The 25423-nt window shown below is 38.4% G+C and overlaps 1 protein-coding gene across 2 annotated transcripts; it reads left to right on the top strand.

Annotated features, from left to right (window-relative positions):
* The first annotated feature begins 5515 nt into the window (after positions 1–5515).
* On the top strand, positions 5516–25213 carry LOC139115756 (uncharacterized). 2 transcript variants are annotated; one of them, XM_070678088.1, is made up of 7 exons: positions 5516–5606; positions 16274–16403; positions 17500–18765; positions 19563–19622; positions 23641–23991; positions 24528–24614; positions 24859–25213. In XM_070678088.1, the coding sequence occupies exons 1-7, from the start codon at positions 5538–5540 to the stop codon at positions 24864–24866; spliced, it is 1971 nt and encodes a 656-aa protein (XP_070534189.1). In that variant the 5' UTR covers positions 5516–5537; the 3' UTR covers positions 24867–25213. The 2 variants fall into 2 exon arrangements, with proteins under 2 accessions (XP_070534189.1, XP_070534188.1); XM_070678087.1 differs by lacking the exon at positions 5516–5606 and having other exon boundaries at positions 16254–16403; positions 24893–25213.
* Positions 25214–25423: the final 210 nt, after the last annotated feature.

Here is a 25423-nt window from a genome sequence, read left to right as displayed (position 1 = left end):
GACTCAAGAAGACAAGAACTGACCATTCCTCATCTGAACAAATCATCATTGTTGACATAAACGCTACGGACCTCATTAGTAGTGATAATTACAGTTATTCGAAGTTTCAAACACACTTTTTTGCTCTCTTCTACATAATTATATTTAATGGTAGGGTGTATTAATTGAAACTTTGTACTGTATGCGATGACTTCACAATCAAATATGTTGGTAGCATTATGATCTCGGATTAAGATACGAACCGCTACCTATGTCATGACATGCACGACAAAGCCTTATATCATATGTTACTTATCATCAAATCTGATGGCTTCACAAGACACCCATGGTTACCACTGCGACAAATGCCTGATATGGAAAGTGTCATGACACGTTAGACAATACTGAATGACTTGCACAATGACTATTTTACGTCAGGTTAGAGGGACACTATTCTTTTCTCAGTATTATTTTATGAAAATTGTGCAGATTTTTTAGAAGAGGCCTTTATTCCTATAGGTGTTACACCCGTGGCCACTTCAGTGTTGATCAAGGCTACTTGATACAGACAGAAATTCTGTTTGTACAAAGGCAAAACTAGCTCTGTCTGGGGTTGTAAATGAGAGTTTACGATTGGCACCCTGTGTTCAAGATTGAGATATAACATTACCATGCACTGGTACATAAACAAGTCCTGTTTATTTCAATATCGCCAGACACACTGTCTGCATGGGACATACAATTTTACTTGATGCTATAGCAGTGAGCTCATAAAAGTGTGTTCCCTCAATAAACTAATTATTGCGTAGAAGCTTTAATGAATGGAAGTGGTATCTTACATGTATGTCTCAATTTTCAACACAGAGTATCATCCTTTGAACATAGGGTAAAGACTTCTAGTCATCCCAAGTCTACTCCGCTGGTCCAGAAGTCCTATATGTCGGAAGTTGTGCTTAACGCCGGTGTATGCCAGGACATATCACCATCCTCCGCAGCCCCGACATTGAACTTGCGAGGTTTTGACGTTAGCGCTACTCGCGGTTTAGAGCGGAGTCATGGACAACGATGCAAGAGATCCTCAACAGAGCTCTGCAAAAAAGAACGCGTAGCACTAATAGAGGAATAATTTCGACACGTATTTATGCCTCATGAACCCAAGAATCCCCATCAAATGCTGTTTCAACAAAATACGCGACAGTTTTGTCGTATCATATTGACAAAATTGAACAAAGCTTTCGCCTGGAGATTTGGCAGACCACGTGATCCACTGCCGTCCGTAGAATTCAGTTACGTAAATACTACATTTGCAGTGATGAGGGTTCGTCTGACGTTTACCTGCTTTGGTGCAGCTAGTACCGAGTCCGACTAAATCAAAGTCCGGATCCAATTTTTTTATCTACGACTTTGATATCAGCAACATTCCCTGTATTAAATGTGAACTAACCTATGGCAACGAAGATATTTATTTTCATAATAGATGCAGAGATATGCTGATAATATCATTGCATTTCTGAAACTAAAAATCATTCACTTGAAACATGAAGTGAGTAGAATTAAAATGTAGTAAAAGGCTGTTCATTGTATTCGTAAGCGTAAATGAATGCAGTGATATTAATTATGCACTTTGTTGTCCTCTAGAAGTAAGTCTTGTATCTTTCTACATGTGACGTGCGAAATGGTGAGTATTAAGTGTATGTGAGACGAAAACGAAGCCATTAAATTACTGATAGCCGTGTAGCAACTAAAGTCGCAAAGCCAATGAAACAAAGTAAAATAATTCGGTATAATCTGCCTGAACAATCAAGTTTGAATATAAGCGTTGCCTTTTTTCACTCGTAGGAGTGCAATTAGCTAGGTCTATATAAACTTTCAAAAACTCGGATCTCATGAACAATGAAGAGCTCACCCTAGGTCAGATAAGCATATTTAGTAGGCAATAACCGTTGTAAAGAATGCGATATTTAGTTTTATTTTTACCTTAAATGACTTTTACCTGCACTTTCGCTCTGCAATGTGCTTGCAAACTCCATGAACTTGACAGGAGCCAAAGTTTTGTCAGTCACGGTACGTAAAGTATTGTCGAAGACAAATAACAGTTTATTCGAACTTTATGTAGTAATATGATCATGTGGATCCTCGATAATTCAGCCAATCAGACACTTCAATGACTTTCTACCAATCACAGTGGACTAATCTCCCACCAAAATGTTTCTCCTTTGGTTTTCTATTACGTTCGTTGCAAGCACGTTTTAAGTTTGCTACTTTTCTAGTCTTGTTCAGCTCTTTCCCTCGCACCGTCTGTGCAGCAATAAACCTAGCGAGTTCATTGCAAATACACGATTGTTGTTGCTTCTTTACCGAGTCAGACTTAGCAACCTTGATCATAAAACCCCATCCCTCACAAGTATATACTGTGACATACTAACTGATAGTAATCTGGTAAGGTATGTAACGATCGCGGGACTCTCTCTTTCTTTCTTTCTCATTTCAAAGTCGCAGGTTGGTTATGCGGTTTATCTTCAACAAATCGTCAACTTACCAACTTACCAAAAATAATGATTGGCGTTGTTTCGTTGTTTTGACTTATTGTCATAATGTGAACAAAATTATGTTTAAGCGTCACAAAGAGTACATTATGTAATTATATACAATCCCATGAAATGTTTCTCGGGCTCGAAGTTGTACGGCTCCGTGAAAACCACTCCTATACGATGACGTCAAACATAGAAAAATTCCATGGGATTATATATTTATCACATGAACAATCTTCTTACTTTTCGTTTGTCATGGATGGATCAAAATTATTATTAACACGATTGGAACTAATTTGGCATAATTGGATTTTCATATTTTGCGAATTTCTCAAAAGTGTTAGGTGCCATATAGCTGAATATTGCAATATCACAAATTATTCATAAAAAACAAGTGTAATATAAAAAGAAAAGCAGATGAGATAACATTAGTAGATTGAATCGACATAACTTCACCATCCAAGTATCCCAAATTAGTTCCAATCGTGTTTATTGAACATTGCAAAAATTGTCGCGATCTCGGTTTTAATTCTCGGGATTACTTTCATTTAATGACTAGAGATATGCAAATGATTACTAGGTACTTTCATCCATAAATCCGATCAAGTCTAAATTTGGATTAATCGGATGTCATCTTTACGAATCAGAAATTCGGATTAGCCATCGCCGCAGGAAGGCTTCACCGCGCTAGCGGCTGATAATATAACCAGAGTTATTTAGAATATTTTCAAATATATTTATGAACAACAAGATCGTAACAGAAGTTCTCATACTATAGGTGTTGTACCTTTCAAAATATCACAAGCTTATACGATCTTGGCGAGCCCGATTCCGTTCGATGGCACCCACTGAACCGGCCACAAGGGGCCGTCACCGGTCTCCGCCGTGTCAACTCGTCAATTCCAATCCCGGTCGTCGATGTTTACGTCTTACTGACTTTGATGTTTGCAGTAACACACACCTCGCCAGCAGATACCTCTTAATTGTGTAACTCGACGGAAACTCTGTTCTGTTGTCCGAATCGACTTTCGATAATATATATACATATAGCTGCACTGTAAAGTTCAGGCTACGGCCGATGTCTTCTACAGTACAGCCCTACGCTGCACGGTGGTTTGTGTTACTTTACTTTAGGCTTCGCTTTTCTTTTATCTTAGCTGGTTCTATTTATACAATGGTGAGATTAGCAGTGCATAAAATTTCGAAATACGATAAATAAACAGTAGGCGATAAAATACAGTGAGTCATTCAAAGCTTGATTAAAAGTGACCAAGAGAAAAAAAAAATCTCCGAAAAAGCCAGCGCTGTTCTACGCTTACGGTTTGAGTATTAGTTTGATAAAATTGGTCGTCCATGTAAGGCAACAACACACAAAAATAACACTTGTCGACTACTGTCGCTGCGAAGGGCGTATAGTCTGCAGCACAGCGCAAAGCTTACAAAATACATTTTAAGACTTATACATAACCACATTGCTTGAGTTTCTCAACTATTGAAGATTTTATTGTGTCAAGTGGTACTCGTCTCATCTTGGGGTAGAAAAACTAGCAACTGACGTCCTATTCGCACGAAAGTCGTTGTTGCAAAGAAGTAGACATGAAGCAATGCCCGACGCGACGACAGCATACGGGTCTCGATCGGGTCATTTGAAGTTTCGACATCCATTTTGATCATGAACTTCAGAATTAATTTCGGTGAAATACCTTGACGGTGATTAACGTAGCGACTCGGGTTCAGAAGTCAATTTTAGCAATTTTTTATTTCAAATTTTTAACTCTTGACACATGTCGTTCTTTTGGCAAAAAGTGTTTGGTCACATCGTACCGGGAAATTCCTGAAATATTTCTGAATTGGCATACTATCAGCTACACCGCGCGTCATTGTTTTTCTTTTGCCTGAACGGTCCCGAATCACAACAACGATAATCTTTGATAAAATGCAGAGATGATGTAAAATGTTCCCTGCATAGTGCGCATGCGCTGTATTCACAATGCCGAACGTACTTTACCCAGGTACAATGTACCATGTGCATATGGCAAACATGGCTGACGTCCAGCGGACCAACATCGGCGCTCGCGCCCAGTATCGTCGAAAACGCAAGCGAGGGCAACAAAAGCGAACCAGAAAAAAAGATGGAAAAGTGCGTGAAGGTCAATTTAAAACAGTTCGACCTTGGCTCGTACAGCGACAACAACAATCAAGAACGCCAAGAGTCTGATCTGACCGACGACTAGCAATGTTGCAGTTCTTGTTCGTTTTTTATCGAGTGCCAAAAGCTTTAATTTCCTACTTAAATTGGCAGATGTTCTGGTTTCTTTATTTTTTAATTATGGCATGAGATGTAGCAAGGTGCATTAGAAAGGAGACCATTAAACACTCAATCAATCAAGATTTTACATATAACCCCTGACTATAAAATTTAACATGTATTTACCGTCAATTGTACATTGAATGTTATCGGGTTTAGCCTTTGCCCTTTCGATGCAGTCGAAACCAACCTAGATCGTTATGTGATAAATACTATCCAAAGGTGGGGAGTTGGGCTAAATAGTAACCTTTAATCATTGTTTGTCTTATACCTCAAGTTCCCTACTGAAAACTGGGTCTCTGTATAAAAACAAATCACACGGAGAAAGTTGCAAAATTCCAAGTAAATACTTGGTCAGTTGCTTTTACACGCTATTTGCCACTGCCAATTAGCCAATTTAACATATAAATCTAGTGGACAATTTTTTCACCAGCAGAACTATCAACCCAAGGTGGAACGTTCAGTAAATTATCGGATTCGAACACACAACGTATGGCGCCAAGTCAGCTTGCAACGATATTATGAATTTATTGATATTGCTATTTATATCATGAATTCGTGATATCAGTTTTTCTTGGTAATAAGTTGATGTGGTAATACGTTGGAGGTTGTGGACAAACAAGTACTATTATGACGAAACATTATTTGAATGACTAATATCTAATAATAGAATCAGGTCTGGGGGTTATCAAGCGACGCTCTATTCAGTTTCCAAGTATATGCTGGACTTGTCGCTGTTCAGTCGCCTCGACACTCCCAGATTACTCATACAGCTGCGGTCATTTGAGGTGAGTCGCCTTATGTTATGGTCCCTCTTAATTAAGAGAAAGAGATCCCAAGTCATGAAATCATTTTGTTCAACGTCGACATGATTCTTTCCTAATTGTAAACTTGAGCTTGATCCGTTTTTGGTTATGATGTTTTTCCTGTTGCTCCTGATTTTTATTAACAGTAGCAAATGGTCGAAAAGTCGTGACAAGGCTAGTGTCAAAGTATCATGTTTCACATACTGTCGACAACTTAAAGTCTTTGGTATCAATTAAACTGATTTTAACCATGCCAATCACTTTTAAGAAAATTATACAGTTGGGGTGTCGGCATGACGTGCATAGCATTATCTATCATGCATTCAGGGTTATATAAAACTTCGCCAATAGCATAACAGGACCGTTTCTGTTTAATTTTTCCCCGTTCTAGGGCATTCTGCAAATCGAAATAAAATCCCGTACACCCAAACTCAAACCACTTATTGATTGCATCCTCCACTGACGTCATGGGAGGGTTGCTGTCTTCAAAACATCAACTGATCTGCCATGGGCAATCGTGCATGCCTGCGAATCTGTAAACAAATAGGCCTTCAATGCCCACCCAGTGCCCTGCCAACACAGGTTTGTGTCGTTTGTGCCAGTAAACCGCGAGTTATAGATAAGTTTGCCCTCTTGGGCTTGAACGGAAATACACAGGCCTATGGGTGCACAATGGAGGATTACTGACGACAGATCATTTGCATACACTGGGCGTGACTTCATTAAATTATCGTGAAAACTGTAGCTAATTGTGAGGTAGACACTATCTGTTACTTACTGGATTGGATTTTGAGCATTCAATGATCACCTTTTGACCATAAACCAGGACAAAAAATTGTTATTTTCTCTACTTATCACCGTTCTTACGTTAAAAAGGACAGATATGTATCAATTCAAATGAGATTAGTAATGTTGATCATGTTTCATTTTCTGGGAGTAAAGATTGACAGCCACTTATCCTGGAAACATCACATTCTTAATTCTGTACCAAAACCAGTCCTAAAATTGGTTTATTAGCAAAAGCTAGACACTTAATTGCAAAACACATCCTTATTATGCTCTATAATGTGTTTATCCTTCCTCATATTTCATACTGTCTCGAGGTATTGGGAAGTACATACCATACTGCTTTACTCCTTGTCCACAAACCTGTGGCAAAGATAGTAAGAATTTCTACCTTTAAGTCACCCACTACTTCCAGTGAACAGATCTTTAAGAAATTAAATATTTTGAACATCTACAATCAGTTTGAATATCAGGTTTGGATTTTTATTCATGACCTTTTGTCCAGTAATCTACCCTATGGCATCAATGATTATTTTTCCTTTCCTACTCACAAATATACCACTAGGTCAGTTTCTAACTCGTCTATTCTTTTACTAAAATGCATGCTTCGCCTTGGTCAATTCTGTTTCAGTTTTGGAGCCTTCAGTAATTACAGGAGGGGGGCGTGGGCCGGCGGAATTGGTTTTTGACTTGTAACCACTCTAGTCTAATCAAGAACAATAATGTAAATAATCCAGCATACAAAAATGTACAGATTTATCTAATTTTGTAGTGAAAAAAAATTATTCATAGTTTAATCATTGACCGCCATGCATAGTGAATCAATTCGGTGAAATTGGGGGGGGGGGGGGCATTTTTTAGAAAACAGTTCAAGGGGGAGGTCACTTTTTATAAACCTATCTTTGGGGAGAGTCATTTTAGACAGAAGCTGATTTTATGGCCAAAACGTCGGTTGTCCATGTGACATTTCCTGAATAGGAAATCACCAATAAAATACGTACACATTATCCACAAGTTTCATAGGCAAAGAAGATGCAGTGGTATCCTACATTAAACACCTTGAACAGTTAAAACTGATAATAGACAAGCGACAAAAACATATGCAACAGGTGGAAAAGTGTATATCAATTATCAAATGTACATAAATGCAAAGATATTGTCACTTTTAAATTGAAAAAAATTGTGTATAGTTCTCTCATAGACTACCATGTACAGAAATCAACTTTTCAGTGAAATTCAAAAATTAAATTACTTGCACAACCATGGACTTATAATTACTCTAGTTTAATCAAAACATTAATATAAATAATCAAGTGCACATACATGCACAGATTTACCTAGTTTTGTATTGGAAAAAAATTATTCATAGTTTCATCATAGACCGCCATGCATAGTGAATCAACATTTCGGTGAAATTCCAAAATCAAATTTCTTGCACATCCATGGACTTGTAACCACTCTAGTCTAATCAAGAACAATAATGTTAATAATCCAGCATACATAAATGCACAGATTTATCTAATTTTGTAGTGAAAAAAATTATTCATAGTTTCATCATAGAACGCCATGCATAGTGAATTGACAATTTGGTGAAATTCCAAAATCAAATTTCTTGCACAACCACGGACTTGTAACCACTCTAGTCTAATCAAGAACAATAATGTAAATAATCAAGCATACATAAATGCACAGATTTGTCTACTTTTGTAGTGAAAAAAATTCTTCATAGTTTCATCACAGACTGCCATGCATAGTGAATCAATTTGGTGAAATTCCAAAATCAAATTCTTGCACAACCATGGACTTATAACCACTCTAGTTTAATCAAAAACATTAATATAAATAATCAAGCTCACATACATGCACAGATTTACCTAGTTTTGTATTGAAAAAAATTATTCATAGTTTCATCATAGACCGCTATGCATAGTGAATCGACATTTTGGTTAAATTCTAAAATCAAATTTCGTATACAACCATAGACTTGTAACCACTCTAGTCTAATCAAGAACATTAATATCTGTAATCAAGAGTACACAAATGCAAAGATTTACCTATATTTGTATTGAAAAAACTATTCATATTTTCATCGTAGACACCATGGATAGTGAACCAACGTTTTAGATGAAATTCAGAAATCAATTTCATGTACACAAATGCACATTTTACTTCCCAATTCAAGCAAAGTACAGTTAAATACATTATCAAACATATATAATATACAGATATAGCATGTTTTGTGGGGGAAAATTGTTAATAATAATTTGCCTGATAGACTCCATGTATTATGATTTGATATTTTTGGATGAAGCACTAAATCAGCCACATCTTGCCTTCTTATAGTTGCATAAAATATGGTGACCCTCCCTCAAATGTATGAAATACCATATCTCTTCAAAAATTCTTGCATGATAAATTGCGACTGTCCCTCCAAAAACACCAGCCCTCCCCTCTGTAATTGCGATTATTTCCCTAACATAACAATTGAACCAACCGTTATGTAAATTAGCTTAAACTGTTTCACTTATTCCTGGGGATAATACCGCAGTGGTTGGGGAAGGGTCAAGTTTTAGAATGTCGGACAAGGGGGAGGGTCACATTTTAGACAGTAGGATAGGGGGGGGGGTTCAAATTTTACGATACAGGTGTGCGCGAAATTCTCCGGGCCCACCCCCCTGTAATTACTGAAGGCTCCCTTATCACGGCGCTAAAATCTGGAATAGGCTTTCAGTTTCAATTAGAAACATGTTATATCAAAAACAGTTCAAATATGCCCTCAAATATCTCATTATTAATAAATCTTTAAATTTCTTGTGTTAGTTTTGCCCTCTATTCCCTATAAAAAATCAAGACCAAGTTATTTTGTTTCGGGAACCATATTTACATAAACATCACATAAACTATTTCTAGCTTCCGGTCACATCTATGATTTATGAGATGTAAAACATGGTTACAATTCTTATCTTTTTTCTCTTGTAAGCTTAATATTTATGTAAATCAAGAATTGCATTATTGTTTCGTTAGATAACGAATTACATCAACAACAAGAAATGTATAAAAAAATATGTTTGAAATAGCCAACAAGGTATTTGTCTCCATGGCAAAACCTCTGAACACAACACTCCATAGTTGGGAGAACCATTGACAGTAACCCGTTTGCCATCTGCCCTAGTAGTCAGTGCAAAGCTCAAGTGCAAAATAAAGTTTCGTTATATACTTGTGTTATATACTACATGATGATGACAGTCATATTTATACCCTATTTAGTTGCTACAATCAATGAACCAATCATAGACAACATTTTCGCTGGTATGTGACAACAAAGACAATGCTGGCAGCAAACGACAGCCTGTGGGAAGTTGGCAGAGTATACAATTTTTCCTTTCTGACAGAGAGAAGTGACAGCGAGTAAATATGAATGACAAAACTTTCAGTTCTGCTTTTTTGTCACAAAATTTCAGAATTGTTTTCTCTTCTGTATCGTATGCATTAAATGTTTATCTTGCTTACTGCAACTTTGAACATTGGAATAGTGGATGACAAATCCGAACTTCAATATTTTTTTTCATATTGCTTTTGGCCTTCTACGTTCATCTTGTAGCGAAAATTCCGAGCAACTTTCACAACTTTCGTAAAATCAGATGTTAGTTGTACTTCAGTCTCCTTCAATCGCTTGTACTAGTTGTCACAAAACTACTGACTGTGATTGACACAAACAAACAAAATGACTATGTCACATGAGGCGAGGGAATACAAGTAGGTACGGATTGCCCATTGTCTGAAATATTCGAAAACAGACTCATATTTACTCCTTGCGTTTGCTTTACTGAAATGAAGCACATATACAAAAAGTCAAAATAATGTTACAAAAGACTTTCATTTGTAATAACAAAACTAAATCGACGATACGATTTCTGCTCGACAATGGTCCGTCAATGTCAGCATATGTATCAAAGCTTGCATGTACTTCTACTGAAATGGCGCACGCCATTTCATAATTTGTTACTTCTGAAAACAAATTATGCAGATGAAAAGACAGGTATGTTGGTCGAGAGCATTTTGACTACGACCCAAAAAATGTAATACCTAGGGCGTCCCATAACTTGGACATATGTGGTATTGGAACCACAAAAACGGCTCTTTTCAGTACAGTATGCTGGATGGACCTTTTCAGGACCACCACATTCGATTCTCTAAAACAGAAAACACCATGTATCGTTTGTTTATTCACTGGGTATACATATGTTTGTTAGTGTTTTGTGTTGGTAAACTTTACCTAAGCGTCACTTGTTACATGGCTCCCCTAAATTGGAAACAATCTATCTAAACCTATCCTTTAAGGAAAAGAAAAGGTAAAATGTGTCCATTTTTGCCATCAAAGATCACAATACTACCGATCAATCAAAGCTAATGCATTTCTTAATAGATAATATATCATATCAGGGCTTCTCGACAGGGCTGCCTCGGCTCAGAAATAGCACAAGCTTGTGTCCTGGCCTCTTGTATGTTGATTGTCTATCTCGAAATGCAACTTTCCTCACAAGACCGTCTTCTCCTTGAAAGGTTTCTTTAGCACCTACTAATCTCCTTTTGAAATTTGTATCGAAGAAATCCGCTTTCTTTGCTTTTCCAAGGTTTGTAGGAATTCTGCTTTCCATCTACTCCAAATTTCATTGGAATATACTGAACATGTCTCCAACTTGAACCTCCTTTGACTTTTATGCCAATAATTGATATGGACAGAGGGGTTTCAATGAGTTGGTTTAACTCACATTGTTACCAGCGGAGAACTATTGACTATCGCTTCTGCTTTTACCAGGAGGGTCCTCAATAATCCTGTCAATAACTATGTGCTATCAATAGACTTGTCAGGACATTCCTAAGAATTTTCATCTAAAAATTTTATCAAATCCAATGTTCATCCATCCCTGCTAGCACAGCTGCTAGTTCTCCTTTAGAACCTCGATCCTTGTTCCATTGTCAGATCGATGCTTTAGGATTTGACATCTGCGATAAACAAAATGACGGTACATATTGAGAAATGAATTCATGCTCACTGAGTTTGGAGTTTAAATGAATCGCAGTTCGCGTGAATTCAAGCAGGTAATAGCGATGATTCAAAAGTACAGAAAGCGACAGTATTCACTTTCAAATGACATGGAGACTATGCAGACGTGCAGTCTAGGTTGCGATCAAGTTTTGGTATTTCTATGGTCGTCTATATGATATCGATGATGGTCAAGAAAGCTTGCCCTCTTAAGCATAGAATTCTTATAAGAAGCTCATCCGCACACATGCTTCTTGAAACAAAGTCTGCTAGATAAATCTTGGCATCAACATATCTCGGTCTGGATTCGAATGGTTTTGAATGCATTGAACTCGATTTGTTATAAAGACATGAAACATTTCATTTCGTTGTTGGTAAACCAATGTCACTTTACAGTCAGTCTCAAAGATGTGACTGGCATCTTCTTAGTGTAGATTGCCATCGAAAAGCTACAAACTCTGGCTAAAATTACAATTGCTGTAAACTCAACAGTGGAACAGCCATTTTGTTGGTTGTGTAACCCCTCTGTATTTCCCGTTGACAAGAGAACTCAAAACACTGTGATCATCATCAATAAGTCACGGGTAACTACACTGACCATGCTGATACTAGTTTGCATCAGAGAAATGGCGTAATTCTGCTTTCTTCATTTTATCAAAATTGACAGGCATTTAATTTATCAGTGTCCTTTACTATATATAGAATAAGTAATTATCTTTTCCATCTTTCCACAGGCGACCCAATAAGTTCTGAGTTTTTCACAATGTTTTCTCTATCATTTTCTCTTCTTTCTTTCATGCTCTGAATGATCGAATAAATAAAATAAATGGTTTATATAACCTAACCTAGCCTCTGTGACTCTTTATTTATTTTACACTCCATTGCAAGGATATATATCTCTCATACACACATGCTGTAATTAATTAGTCAACACAACTAATTATGCTAATCCGTGGACTTATCAGGGATTTTACGGGTTGGTCAACATCGCGAAACATCACTATCTTTCCGATGTTGACCAACCTCTGATAAGTCCACGGATTAGCATAATTAGTTGTGTTGACTAATTAATTACAGCATGTGTGTATGAGAGATATACGTCCTTGTAATGGAGTGTAAAATAAATGAAGAGTCACAGAGGCTAGGTTAGGTTATATAAACCATTTATTTTATTTATTCCGATCATTCAGAGCATGAAGAAAGAAGAGAAATGATAGAGAAAACAGTGTGAAAAACTCAGAACTTACTGGGTCGCCTGTGATCTTTCTAGAGACTTAATCATGGTGCTTTACTTCTGGAATCGAATCACTGGAGTTGGCACCACCCTTACATTGGTCTTGCTGTATATGTCTACCTCCGAGAAGAAGTGAGACGCAAGTCTAGGGCGATCGAATGCCGAACTTAATGTCAATAAAATGCCTCGCCTTGCCATTGGTTCGAGCTTCAGCCCAATTGGAACATGTACAATTAGACACCCCATTGTACACCCAAAGTACACTCAATTGGTATATTCTGACAACGAGGGTCAACTGTTTTACGCCAATAGCTCATTGTGCTGGAGTAAAACTATCCAGGTCTTCTTTGTTGTTGGATTGGTATTTGTACTGTTCATGATGATATCTTTTTCAATATTTGGCGGCTGCTCTCAATCATGTTAATTGTCTCTTGTGGTTCTCCGACAGACCTGAATAATTTTCGATGAAGAAATCACTTCTAACAAAGTCGGGAAAATCTTTACCATTATGGTCCTTTCTATGCAGGTCAGCTGTCATTTTGAGGGCGAAGTTTACAAGGCATGGGGAGGAGGTCACTCCTTGGCTTGCTAGGCTCTCAATCAAAGATGCTTGTAGATGAATGTTGCCAAAAGTCATCCTCTCGAAGCTGATCCCCAAGCCTTCTTGAACGGTGAATGACCAAGATCAGCAGCAGACTTACCAAAGAGGTTTGGAACCTGGTGGAGGGGGGGGGGGGCTGAAGTTCCAGTTGCCACTGAAGGTCCATCTTAGATTAGACAAACCAGATGGCACCTCAGATCACTCGGAGCCCGTGTTCTGCAAGAGGAACCCATGTTCTGCAACAAGCAATAGGTATCCTGAATACCAGAGAGATTGATCGAGCGCTTGACAGGGTCTTCCCTGCTCTCCTGGAGAAGTTGGAAAAGTGGACAAATAGAGGGCGCAACCTGGGTGGTGTATAATGTTACCACCCTCTGGCTGGACGTCGCTAAATATTAGCCCCTGAGAGGCAGCTCTTACATCCACTTCCAGCAGCTCTCAGAAACAAGAAGGCAATCATTAACGTGAAAAACAAAGATGACAACTGCCTGTCCTACATACAAGGTCGCTTGTGGGCATGTCTTTTTTCACTAAAAACACACAGACTTCTTAAAAAACAGATCAAGCCTTCTTACTTTCTCACTCTAAGCACACAGATTTTTACACAAAAACACTGGTCAAGCATTTCTGCAAGAACGCCATCGCAAAGTGTAGTTTTTATTGGTTGGAAAGCAGTTGTTTATGTCTGTTAAGTTTTGTTTACATTCATTGGATTGCGTTGTTTACCCTTGATATTAAAACTTGAAGTTGGGGGGGGGGACAGAGGGAGAGTTTCTCATAATTGCACCCCAGGTTTAGTTAACTTAACTATTTCTTTATCCCCCATTTTTTGCGAGAGTTGCGTATTAGGTGTAACCTGCAGCTGGCAGTTGGTGAGCTCTCCTGGGTGAAATGGAGGCTTAAAGAGGAGAGTGTTTTCACAATTGCGCCACTAGTTTAGTTATTAATTGTGAAAACACTCTCCTCTTAATTAATTGCCCCCATTTTTTGTGGTGGGTACATTGAGGGTGCGCGGGCTGTGAGGCGGGGGGTGTGCCGAAACTAGACGTCCTACACTACTTCTACCCTTTGCTGGCTTCCTGTAAGTCTTCTTGATGCTGAATCTATGTAAGGAAGGCTGGTCTGCAAATAAACTCGGCTTCTTCAACTAAGAAGTCACTAAATTTGGAGAATGATGGGTAGCATCTGCAGAGGTTACCTCATTCGTCAGCATACAGATCAACATCACCTCTCTCTCTCTCTCTCTCTCTCTCTCTCTCTCTCTCTCTCTCTCTCTCTCTCTCTCTGTCTCTCTCTCTCTCATATGTTTGTCTCCAAAAAGCAGTTGTCAATGTATAACAAAGACCTTGGTGGAGTCTCTCTTTGAACCTGAAAATTTTCTGTTTGGTCTCTAAATAGGTCTCTGTAGCAATCTATTACATTATATTAAAGGATGCATAAACTAGTAATACACAGTCAGATAGACATTTGTGTTTGGCTGGGTGAACAACTTTATTACAATGTTGATCGGCTATTTTCGCCACTCTAGGCGAATCGAAATGCAGATTCTGAAACGACAGAGCAAAAAGGAAAAATAAATTCAGAAGTAAGTGGGATGGGGAGGAATGGTGGGGAATGCTCTTAGGTAGAAGCCAAATATGATAAACTGGTAGGTGGCCGGGGCCGTCCCACTCATAGCATCGAGCCTGGCCCATTTAAACTCTAATAAAACAGGTATTATTGTTCACTATAATGTCTGGGATTGAATATTACATCTTCCAAAAAAATTTAGGATCATCCAACTCACAATAGATTTGGCCTCATTTTGTACAACTTGGTCAGTTTCCTTGTGGAAGACCAGTAAGAGAAAGACCATGCCAACGGTAACTGGCACTAGGACAATACCACTCTTCTAATTTGGACGTTGAACATAAAAGGTTTTCCCTGGTTGTGCCTCACATGGCTTATGAGTATTAACAATATAATGAGTTTTCTCTGTGTGTGTGCCTCCTGGAATCCTACTTCTATTCTGTGGCATCAACGATTTATGGCACGACACAAATATAATGCAAAGAACATCACCATCACTTAGTGATTTAATTTTTAATGCCTGAGGTCCAGGGCCCATTCCTTAAAGATATGAACAGCATTCCATTATTTCCATTATCTCACCCATGGAGTCTGGCAAGTAGCAATCGTCTATCATCCTATTGCAATTGCTGGAGAACCTCTCATCCATGGTTAGTCCTCAAGGTGGTCGACGAAGGGTATGAGTTTCTTTCCTTCCAATAATTTAATCAATTTTCCATACCTCATCAGTAATATTCCACTCTCACCAGCTTACGGGGTATACATTTCCCAGCTTATTCGATATGCAAGAGCATGCAGTTCATATTCTGATTTTGTAGAGATACATGGCCATCTCTCTTACAAATTGTAAAGTCAAGGTTACACCAGAGCAAGACTTGTCTCTACATTCAAACGCTTTTTTGGCAGGTATCGCAAGCTGGTAGATAATTACAATATCTCTCTTTGACAAATGATTGCTGATGGCATCTGTGACATTGGGCTTAGTTAGTGACCACTACCTATCTGACTTGAGATTGGTATATGATGGGTGCCACATGTGGGACAGGATGCGCTTACTATTTTTATAACACCTGACATCACTTCATGTAATTTTGGCAAGAGGTCCATATATCTTTCTTTCATGAATTTGACTTTGTTTGTGTACCATCTATTTACTGTCTGTTCAGTCCTGTTTTGCGTCTATGTTTACAACTATTGCATTACGAATTTTGACTAGTGTTATCGGATTATGGATTGTTGTGATTGCGATTATTTATCATGAAATGTTTGAAAACTGGTTTCCTTATTGATGATGTCATTGTCTCTCAAAGACGAGTCCAGTAACTAGTAATTGGATGTCGTGTTCATAAACCATACTCCTTCTTATTACTTATTAACAAGTTTACTTAGAACAACAACATTCTTTTACACAGTTTGAAGAATCCGTGAGAATAACGATGAAATTTGAGGTCGCACAGGAACTGTTGGTGTTGTATATGTCCATCTTTGCCATTCTTCACTGTAGATCAACTGTATCATCGGGTGACTCGTCGACAAATCAAGGTTTATTTACTTATTTATCTAAATTATTGTTCTATTTGTTTATCGGTTAAATTCATCTTTTGTGAAGTTATGCATTTAAGCTAACGATAAAGTAGAATTTAGGTTGATAACTAGATTTGTTGATTACAATTTTAATAAAATAAGTAACGAAGAGTTAATTTTGCTGTAAGGGGTCCTGCATGTAACGCAAAGTATTTTGCTCAAAAACCACTTTTTCCAAAGAGTAATCAATTTTGTGTAATTTGTTGACCCAAGATTAAAATATTTGTCGGTTTCGCATTTTGGCTTATCAAATATTCGTAAGTTTGGTAAGAAAGAAGTGTAAATTAATACAAATTTATGCAAACCACCTATTTCCTGGATTCTCTTTTCTCCCGATCTAAGATAAGCAAAGAGCTTAAGTCCAATTTGGTTTCATCAAATTTACTGAAATTTTCACATTACGTTCTTTAAATGCTATAAACAAAACCATGATTTCGTTTGGCTATAAAGTTCCTATAATTTGAATAAGAGGTATTTCAATATAGCTTATCATGATTTTTATCACTTTTTGAGTGTCTTTAACCCCTGCCATTTTAGAATTAGGATGCCCAATGCAAAATAATATAGTCGCTTTTTCTAAATATTTTCTTATTGTAAAAAATATCTCGAATTTCAGAACAAAAGTATTAAGTTTATGGTTTAAATTGACTATTTATTATTAATACCAAATTTGAGGTTTCTATCGAAAATATATACACCAATTATTCTTCAAAACTAATTGCTCCGCCCTTTGAAAATATAAAATATGAGGTTTCCTTGTCATATGTGATGAGAAATATTGCTTTGAAAAAACTGTTTTGGTAACTTGCAGCTCCATCTTAATCAGTGAAAATATCAATACGCTTACCGGCGGGTATATCACAAACTATCTTTTGTTTTTGGTGCTTGACAACGATCAATGTTTGCTCCCTTCTTTCTGATGTAATGTTCATACCTCAATTTAATATTGTATTCTTATTCATTTATAATAATGTCAGTATCCGATTCTCAATTCTATCATACCTCTTGTTAAAGATAAACAGCAAATTTTATATGTTTTTGTTCACTTGTAAAGAAGCTGGAATCTTGATAGTTAGCACAGAATGGTGGCCGATCTCTGGAAACATTCCTAGGAATATACTCCAAGAAGATTTGACGAAACTACTGACCCGCCATGGAAACGTTTACATGACCGTCTTCGAGCCTTCTGATGCTGAAAAAATGGACGCCGAGAAACAGCAAATCAAACTAATACAGGCAAAAAAACTTCACCATGATAAATTATCACTCACTGAGCGACTTCTCCGACATAAATACTACTTCCCTTCCCTTAAAAATGAGTGCGCTAACATCACAATAATAATAGGATATGCTATGATGAATGGGACGGTAGACGCTGCAAGGAGCATTCATGAAGAAATTTTTCCAAATGCTAATTTTGTTCCAATCCTCTCATACATTCCAGAAGACCTTGACAAGGAACCGGATGAAATCCAAGATTTAGAATATGAAATTATGCAATACGTTGAGAAAGCTAGGTTTGCCATTTCAATAGGACCTAAAGTACATTCTCATTTTACGATAAAATTCAACGCTCTAAAACACAAACCAGAACATATTGAATTTTTACCAGGAGTAGATGATCAAATACTTAATAGAAACATTTCTAATCTTGATATTAACGATCAAATACATTTATTAACATTCGATTTCTCTTCAAGGACAGTCGATAAATGTACAGAAAGTTTAAAAACTGTTGCTCTTGCAAGTGGTAAAATCGCAAATTATTTTGCAAATCGAATACGCACAAAGTTAAAAATACGAGGTCTTCCTGAAAAGATTGGAAAACAATGTCAAGAAAATTTATTGAAAATTTCGGGTTCACCTTATCTCGATATTATTCATTATCCTTCTTCGGTAACTATTGTTCATTTACAAAACACTATTTTGAAAGATTTTAGTCAATGCCATCTACATATACATGCCCCTACAATAGCACCTTTTGGCTTTACAAGCCTCTTAGCAAGTGCTGCTGGAGTACCATCCCTAAGCACGGGACTGTCAGGATTTTCAGGGTTCATTAAAAGGGATTTGACATATCATTATGACACTTTTATTGTTAAAGACTTTGGTATTAATCAGCTTAATGAAGAATCAGCTGAGATATTGAAAGAGAAATGTGTCGAAACTTTGGTAGAACCCAGATTATATAAAACATTTTTGAAAAAGACGAAGGATCTGCAACGAGATTTGAAGGAGAGTATGAAGAACGGAGCCATTGCTGAATCGCATGCCAAATTGTTAGAAATGTTTAACACGGTCATATCAGAGAGAAAGCAAGGTAAGTGACTTGATCAGAGAGATTTATAACAAACCTCATCTACAGTCTGCAGTCATGTGGGATGCGTTCTTTTTGTGCTGATCCACGTAAACGACGTCATCAGGCACCATTTGTCAGAACTGTTGCCTGTCAGGCATCAGCTCCGAAAAATGATGCCTGCTGATGTCAAAAATAACATTTGCGCATACACGAACTTGATTGTAAACAAAGACGTCTCTGCAGCCGAGCAATGCCTCAGGTTATCGTACTTTCAGAAGAAGAACTATATGCTCTCGTTTCCAACAAGGACTCGAAACGGACAAAAAAGATAATCGCAGGTGCATTGAACGTTTAGCAGAAGTATTGCGATCCTGTCGGAAAAATGTTTTCCTGCCGAAGTTTTGTGTATGGTACGTTATTATGCATGATTGGGGATGAGGTGTGCAATAAAGCTGACCATGAGGGCAACTGCATACGTCTTTAACCCCTCGGACCCGTGTGTCACCCCAAAAGCCTGTTTTGGGGTAACTTATAGTCCCTCGGGTACAGACGTATGCTGTTGCCTCCATGGCCAGTCAATATATTGAAAGAGTACATAAATGGACAAACAAACAGTCAAAAGAACAGAAAAACACGGACGGAGTAAGAGAGGGTGTGAAACAGACAGACAATGACTAAGGAGACAGACTGAAATACGATAGGATGAAAGCCTTAAGCGAACAACAATTGAAGAGATGGACGATTGAATCAGCAAATGTACCTGATGTTGTATACTCTTTAAACTTTCATATTTGACTTTATTGAAATTGGTTCTTCAGCTACACAGGAATTACCAACGAAAAGTGAAGATGACAAATCAGACAATGCATCAACAGAAGGTTAGCAGACAATTTTAAATGTGTATTTTCTATGTTGCTTTTAAGTGCCTGTTTTACAAGTTAAATGACAATGCCTAAAATAGCACAGGCAAGTTTTTACTTGTATCAAAGTGGAAATCAGTTTGCTCCTTGTTGAATAAGCTTGCTGGTTAAAACTCAAGTTTTCATTTTCGATCACCGATAATAGATGATTGCATCATTTAATAGCCATTTTGCAAAGCCTTGATTGCATTAGGAAAGGGTCTACTTATTTTATAAATGAGTAGTGGTAAACCCCCAACACGATTGGAACTAATTTGGGATAATTGGATACTGAACTAGTGTTGATTTAATCTTCAAACGTACGCCCGTCTGCTTTTCTCTTTAAGCAATGCACTTGTTTTCATGAGTTATTTGTAATATTGCTACATTCAGCTATTTGGCACCCAACAGTTTTGAGAAGTCTAAAAAACATAAAGATCCAATTCTCCCAATTTAGTTCCAATCATCTTCCCTGGTTCTTGCTCACCGCCGTCTCCACCACTGGAGCCCTTCAACACCATTTGCGTGATGACAGAAAGCCCTTTTGGAGTGGCAGACTTCTTTTAATTTGAGATATTTTTTTTACTGTTAGATATATGATTGCTGAAGGCTATATCTTATGCGATGAAGGGTGAAGATGTGTGCAAGTGGCTCCTGATGGGCTCTTGGCAGTTGTGTGGCCAGAGCTTTGCAGGATCCAATGCACTAGGCTCTGGAAGGGGGCGGCACAAAAGCCTGTCTAAAGTGTGGGATGGGCGTTCAGAATCAGCTTTTTTGTGTAAGGGGTGCGGGTTTGATAGTGAAAAGTGAAAGTTTAGCAGAGGAAACAAAGTCAGACGATGAGGCAGAGAAAACAGAATATGATAGTTTGGACGAACGAGTTGCCTTTTTGGGCGAGTTATGGCTCTTCCTAGCGTTCGACTACATTTTAATTTTATATTAGAGAAAAAATCCTACAAATTATATATATTACTTATAAGACTCCCCCTCTACTTCCCCCAGTTCTGGTGTTCTAAGCTTTAATTTTGAGGGGTAAGCAATGCAATCCTATGCATGTACACAAATATTGGCAACTGTAAAAACTGCTTTCCAATTAATGTAAACAAAATATAGCAATCGCGTTCATACACGAACACTCGATCTGTGATTTTTTGTAAGAGTCTCTGTGCTTTTATTGAAAAAAGCATACCTCTACCCGAACTCGACCCGACAATTTCACGATCATTACCTCTCAGCCATTCCAATAGAGCTACCAGGATTGTTGTACATGAAGGAGTGTAAACCTGCATATAGTTTAGACAGCCTAGAGGCAACAGGAAAGCAAGACATTCATAAATGTTTTAAGTAAATAAAGATAACGTGGCTCCACACATCGGCAATTACGTTAGGAGTTGCTTTGTGGTTTTATGGCCTCTCGTTTCAATGACTATTTTTGAATTGTAGCAGTGAGTAGATATGTAGCTGCCGAGCGGTCGCGCTCGGGTCAAGGATCATCCCCATAAAACTGCTGCTACCTATCCATTCAAAGATTGTCGTATCAAATAATCCGAAAATCAGAGGCTATTATCTCTTGCTAGGAAAGTATGTTTTGTGTAAACTTTCCATTGTTCGATGGTCATTCCCTTAAACTCACCAAAGGACTGTGGACATGTGGCATTGAAATTAATAAGTACCTTTTTTCAGTAACGTACATCTAGTCAATTACGGTGGCTCAAAGGGTCGCCAAAAGAATCCGAGTACTAACATAGAGGGGAATAGCCTCGCAAGTGTCTCAATCAAGGGGCTTGTGGCATATGTGGCAGGTTGCAGCAGCATGATGCGCATTTCAGTCCTCTAGGGTCATCCACAAGTCTTTGGAGTGGCCAGGAATTGCTTCTTCAAGCACTCCTTTTCTTGGACAGCTCTGACGAAATGCTCTGCTGGGTCGAGGCCTCTGTATTCCTTGGGCTGCAGGGGGTTTTGCACTGTCACAGTGCACGACCACGCAGAAGAAGCTGCAGGTCTCATGATGCTTGGTTACCTTGGTGTTACTGGCCGCGGGGTTGAGCTTGGGGCCCTCAACCTTAGTGATCAGGGCCTCAAAGTTAGCATAGATCACAAAGGGGATGAGGAACTAACTGCTTGTGGTGGTCCTGGAAGGTGTGCTTGTTTTTGTCCTCTTTTAGCATCTTGACCCTCACGTCTTCCTGATCTTCTGGCACTCAGCCTGTTGGCCTTTTACAGGTCCTGCCTGTTGTACCCATTGAAGCAGCATACGCAGTAGTGTCTGTGATGCGTGTGTCCTTTAAATGATACTTCTCTACAAGAGCTGGTGGAGGTCTTTAATCCTAGTGTAGTTGAATTTCCCAGCCGCTTCGATCAACAGCACGTTCATCATTGGCATTCCCGCAGGCTGCTCAATAACGTGGAGACACTACCACCTCTGTCCCAGCCAAAGAAATTTATCGCCAGGCCTCCCTGTGTCTCCGCCTTATATATCTGGGAGAGGGGAGTGGGGGCATCGACCCCTTCTGAAGGTTAGATCCAAGCCATCTTTGGTGGGGTAATTGGTCGACCTTTGAGAATCTTTCTCTACAGGAAAAATGATGAGCAGAGTGTCTAATGGAGGCAGTTGTCATCTTTGTTTTTTACATTAATGTTTGCCTTCTTATTTCTGAGAGGTGGAGGTAGAGGGATGTAAGAGCTGCCTCTCAGTGGCTGGTATTGAGCGAAGTCAAGCCAGAGGGTGGTAACTCTATCAACCACCTAGCTTGAGCCCCTATGTGTCTACCTTTCCAAAATCTCCAGCAGAGTGGGGAAAACTCTGTTTACCGTCTAATCAATCTCTCTGGTCTTTAGGAGTACCTCTTGGCTGTTGTGGAACACGGGCTTTGGGTGATCTGGGTAACCATCTGGTTTGTCTAGTCTGAGGTGGACCCTTAGTGAAAACTGGAACTTCAGGCCCCCAGGTCCAGAATCTCTTTGGGTCTCTCTCTTGCTGATCTGGAGTCGTACACCACCCAACAAGGCTCAGGGATCAGCTCTAAGATGATACCTTTCAGCAACATCTAGTGTGGTGGATCCTATAAAACTCGTTCATGCAGCTCCGGCCACACAGCTGCCAAGAGCCCATCAGCAGCCACTTGCACACGTCTTCACCATTGTGGGCATAAGGTATAACCTTCATCGATCATATATCTAACAGTAAAAATATATTCTGCAAATTAAAGAAGTCTGCCACTCTGCAAGGGCTTGCCGTCATCACCCAAATGGTGTTGATTGGTGTCACCCTCCCGTGGTGGAGAGCGATGTGCACCGGACCATGGAGTTTACTGCTACTTATATGGAATTTGCAGATTAATATTTGCCTATAGTGATCTCATACTAATACAGACAGACACTGGTGTTTGGGATGAAGGCAGTTTCTTTATTCTTGGAACTATGGTCCAGAGACAAAGTTCGTTTGTGCTTTCGCTCCCTAGGAATAGTAAGCATTGTGTAAGCTCGCTCACCTTCTCCTACTTTGTGGAAATAACTTATAGTTGCTGAAGTAGTTGTAGCAGAGCCTGAAAGGCTTGTTCGCACACAAGTTTAGACTCCGGCGCTTTGTTACGAAGTCGTCGAAATACCAGGTCACAACAACATTTTCTTTCCTGGACATCACTCTGGTATTACTTCACATAATGCGAGTGAAGATTTTTGGGCTCCTTGCTGTCCCGAAGTGTTGGCGTAGAAAGCTCGAAGGTCGAACCAAATTATGATCAACTCTCAGTCGAGCGCGTCGTATGAATGTTCAACTCACCGTGTAGAACCGAGTCCATTTAAATTACAATAAAACGAGTTTTATAGTTCATAATGAACTCTATCTGTTTGATGAGTCGGTGAAACTTGACCATAGCACTCATTTCTAACTAATTTGGCAAGGATGTCTAGCATTTTGTTTTATCATCATTGACGAATCGCTGAATTTGGTAAATTAACGGCATTGATAAAGGATACTTTTTAAATTTGTTTTCAGTTCTTATCCAAATTGACGTGAAGGTCACCGAACCAGCTGACATTCTATCACAATTTGAATCCTGTGACAACCTAACAAGACTTGGGAAACTCTTGCATCAAATAGGAAGTACTTGTCAACATGTAAAGATTAATAGTCTGCTGGCAATTGTGGTGTCTTGTCCGACAATGAAAACGCTGGAGGACCTCTGGGAAAGATATAAAAACGATTTTCTTCTTCAAGTGATCTGCTTAGATATTTCAACCTTCGACGCTTCACAGAACTTTGATTGTGATGATATCTGCGACAACGTTATTATTGAGAGCTGGCGATATCGTAGAGCACGACTAGAGTTGAATTCTCTGATAGAAGGTAATTTTACAGACATATGACATATTTATGTATATTCGAGTGTGTGACACGTTTTGGTAATATGATCGACGTGCACAACTTTCCATTTTCAGGAATACGAGCATGTTTGCTTTTGATGAGTAACTTTTATTTGGGACGTCCACAAAAGAGTACTCGTGAGAGGCGTTTCAAAGTAATGTCAGACATGACAATGAGTGAATAGCACAAAGAATATTATGTATTACATCTTTAGCCGAACAATTTAGTTTCTTTGCTTGTTTCAATCGAGCTCTAAACTGATAACCGATGTTTTCCGCAAAACGTTTCCGTAATGAATACTTTCCGGCATTTCTTTCGACATTGCACCAGCCACTTTAATTAAACATTACCCTACAAACAGATTACTGCCAACTATGAAATTGCTTATGAAAGAAAAGCTTATTTGATTGCATATATATCATTTCTTCCGTAGAAGTAAACTATGACAGAGTTTCAACAACTCTTTAACACATACTCTCTTTTTCACTTATTTACTGTTTTCTTTTGTTTTCGAGCAGGTACCTGTTGCAACACTGACAGTGGCTCTGTGAAGACTCCTATGCATACAACACCTGATGAAAATGCTCCTTTAAGCGAGAACAATAGTAAGGGAATTTTTTTTATTTATTCAGCGCTCTGCTGCTTTCATGCAATAAATACAAGTTAATTTTCTTAAATGACAACGTACTTCTGTATTAGTCATAAGATAAAACTTACGAGGTGATTCGAGGTGATGTCCTCACCATATACAGCCATTTGTTTATGGACTATTTTTTCATGACTAGTCTGACAATTTTTAAATTAGCATTACGATAAGACAATACCTTTTCATTGTTTGGTCATTTTCAGAGTCCTAATAACGAAGTGTCCTTTGTTGATACAGATGTGACTTCTGATGGGAGAACGTCTGATAAAATAACAAAACCTGTATATGATGTTCCCCCTGATGACGTGACCGTTGAGACTGAAGGAAATGGCCTAATAACTGTCAATTTTTGTAGCAGGCCCGACCACAACGTCAGCAAAAGCTTTGAGAGCCCCTCTCTGTCGACAAGAACATTTTTTGATGCATTTTTAGAGTATAAAAACGTGAACACGGCAGGCATCGACTTATTCGTGTGGCGCTTACTGGCATGGTTTGGATATATCTGTCTATCTTTCTATTTTACTGTAAAATAAAAACAGGATTCTTCACAATATATAAGTTGTGTGGACTCAAGCTCAGTGAGTGACGTAATTTACAATCCCAAGTGTAATGCACATGAAGGTCAAGAAATTTGTAATGAATAGTAGCACATATTTTGAATTCCGAGCTTCAGTGGCTAATTATATTATTAATTATGTGAGGGGAAGACCACCTTCTTATTATACTGTGTCTGCTCCCCTTACAGGCTTATCAGTAAATTTTGAAAAC

Source organism: Ptychodera flava, chromosome 17 (genome assembly GCF_041260155.1).
Source record: "Ptychodera flava strain L36383 chromosome 17, AS_Pfla_20210202, whole genome shotgun sequence".
Classification (NCBI taxonomy): Eukaryota; Metazoa; Hemichordata; class Enteropneusta; family Ptychoderidae; genus Ptychodera; species Ptychodera flava.
The sequence above is the reverse complement of the archived record's forward strand: the minus strand, read 5'-3'. Positions and strand labels throughout refer to the sequence as shown.

What these genes read in the sequence shown, in the direction of transcription:
- LOC139115756 (XM_070678087.1), top strand. Translation starts at nt 16,298, where the DNA reads ATGAAATTTGAGGTCGCACAGGAACTGTTGGTGTTGTATATGTCCATC. An exon ending in AGACAATGCATCAACAGAAG is followed by an intron (nt 19,623 to 23,640) that starts GTTAGCAGACAA and finishes ATTTGTTTTCAG; the next exon opens with TTCTTATCCAAATTGACGTG. An exon ending in TCCTTTAAGCGAGAACAATA is followed by an intron (nt 24,615 to 24,892) that starts GTAAGGGAATTT and finishes TTGTTGATACAG; the next exon opens with ATGTGACTTCTGATGGGAGA.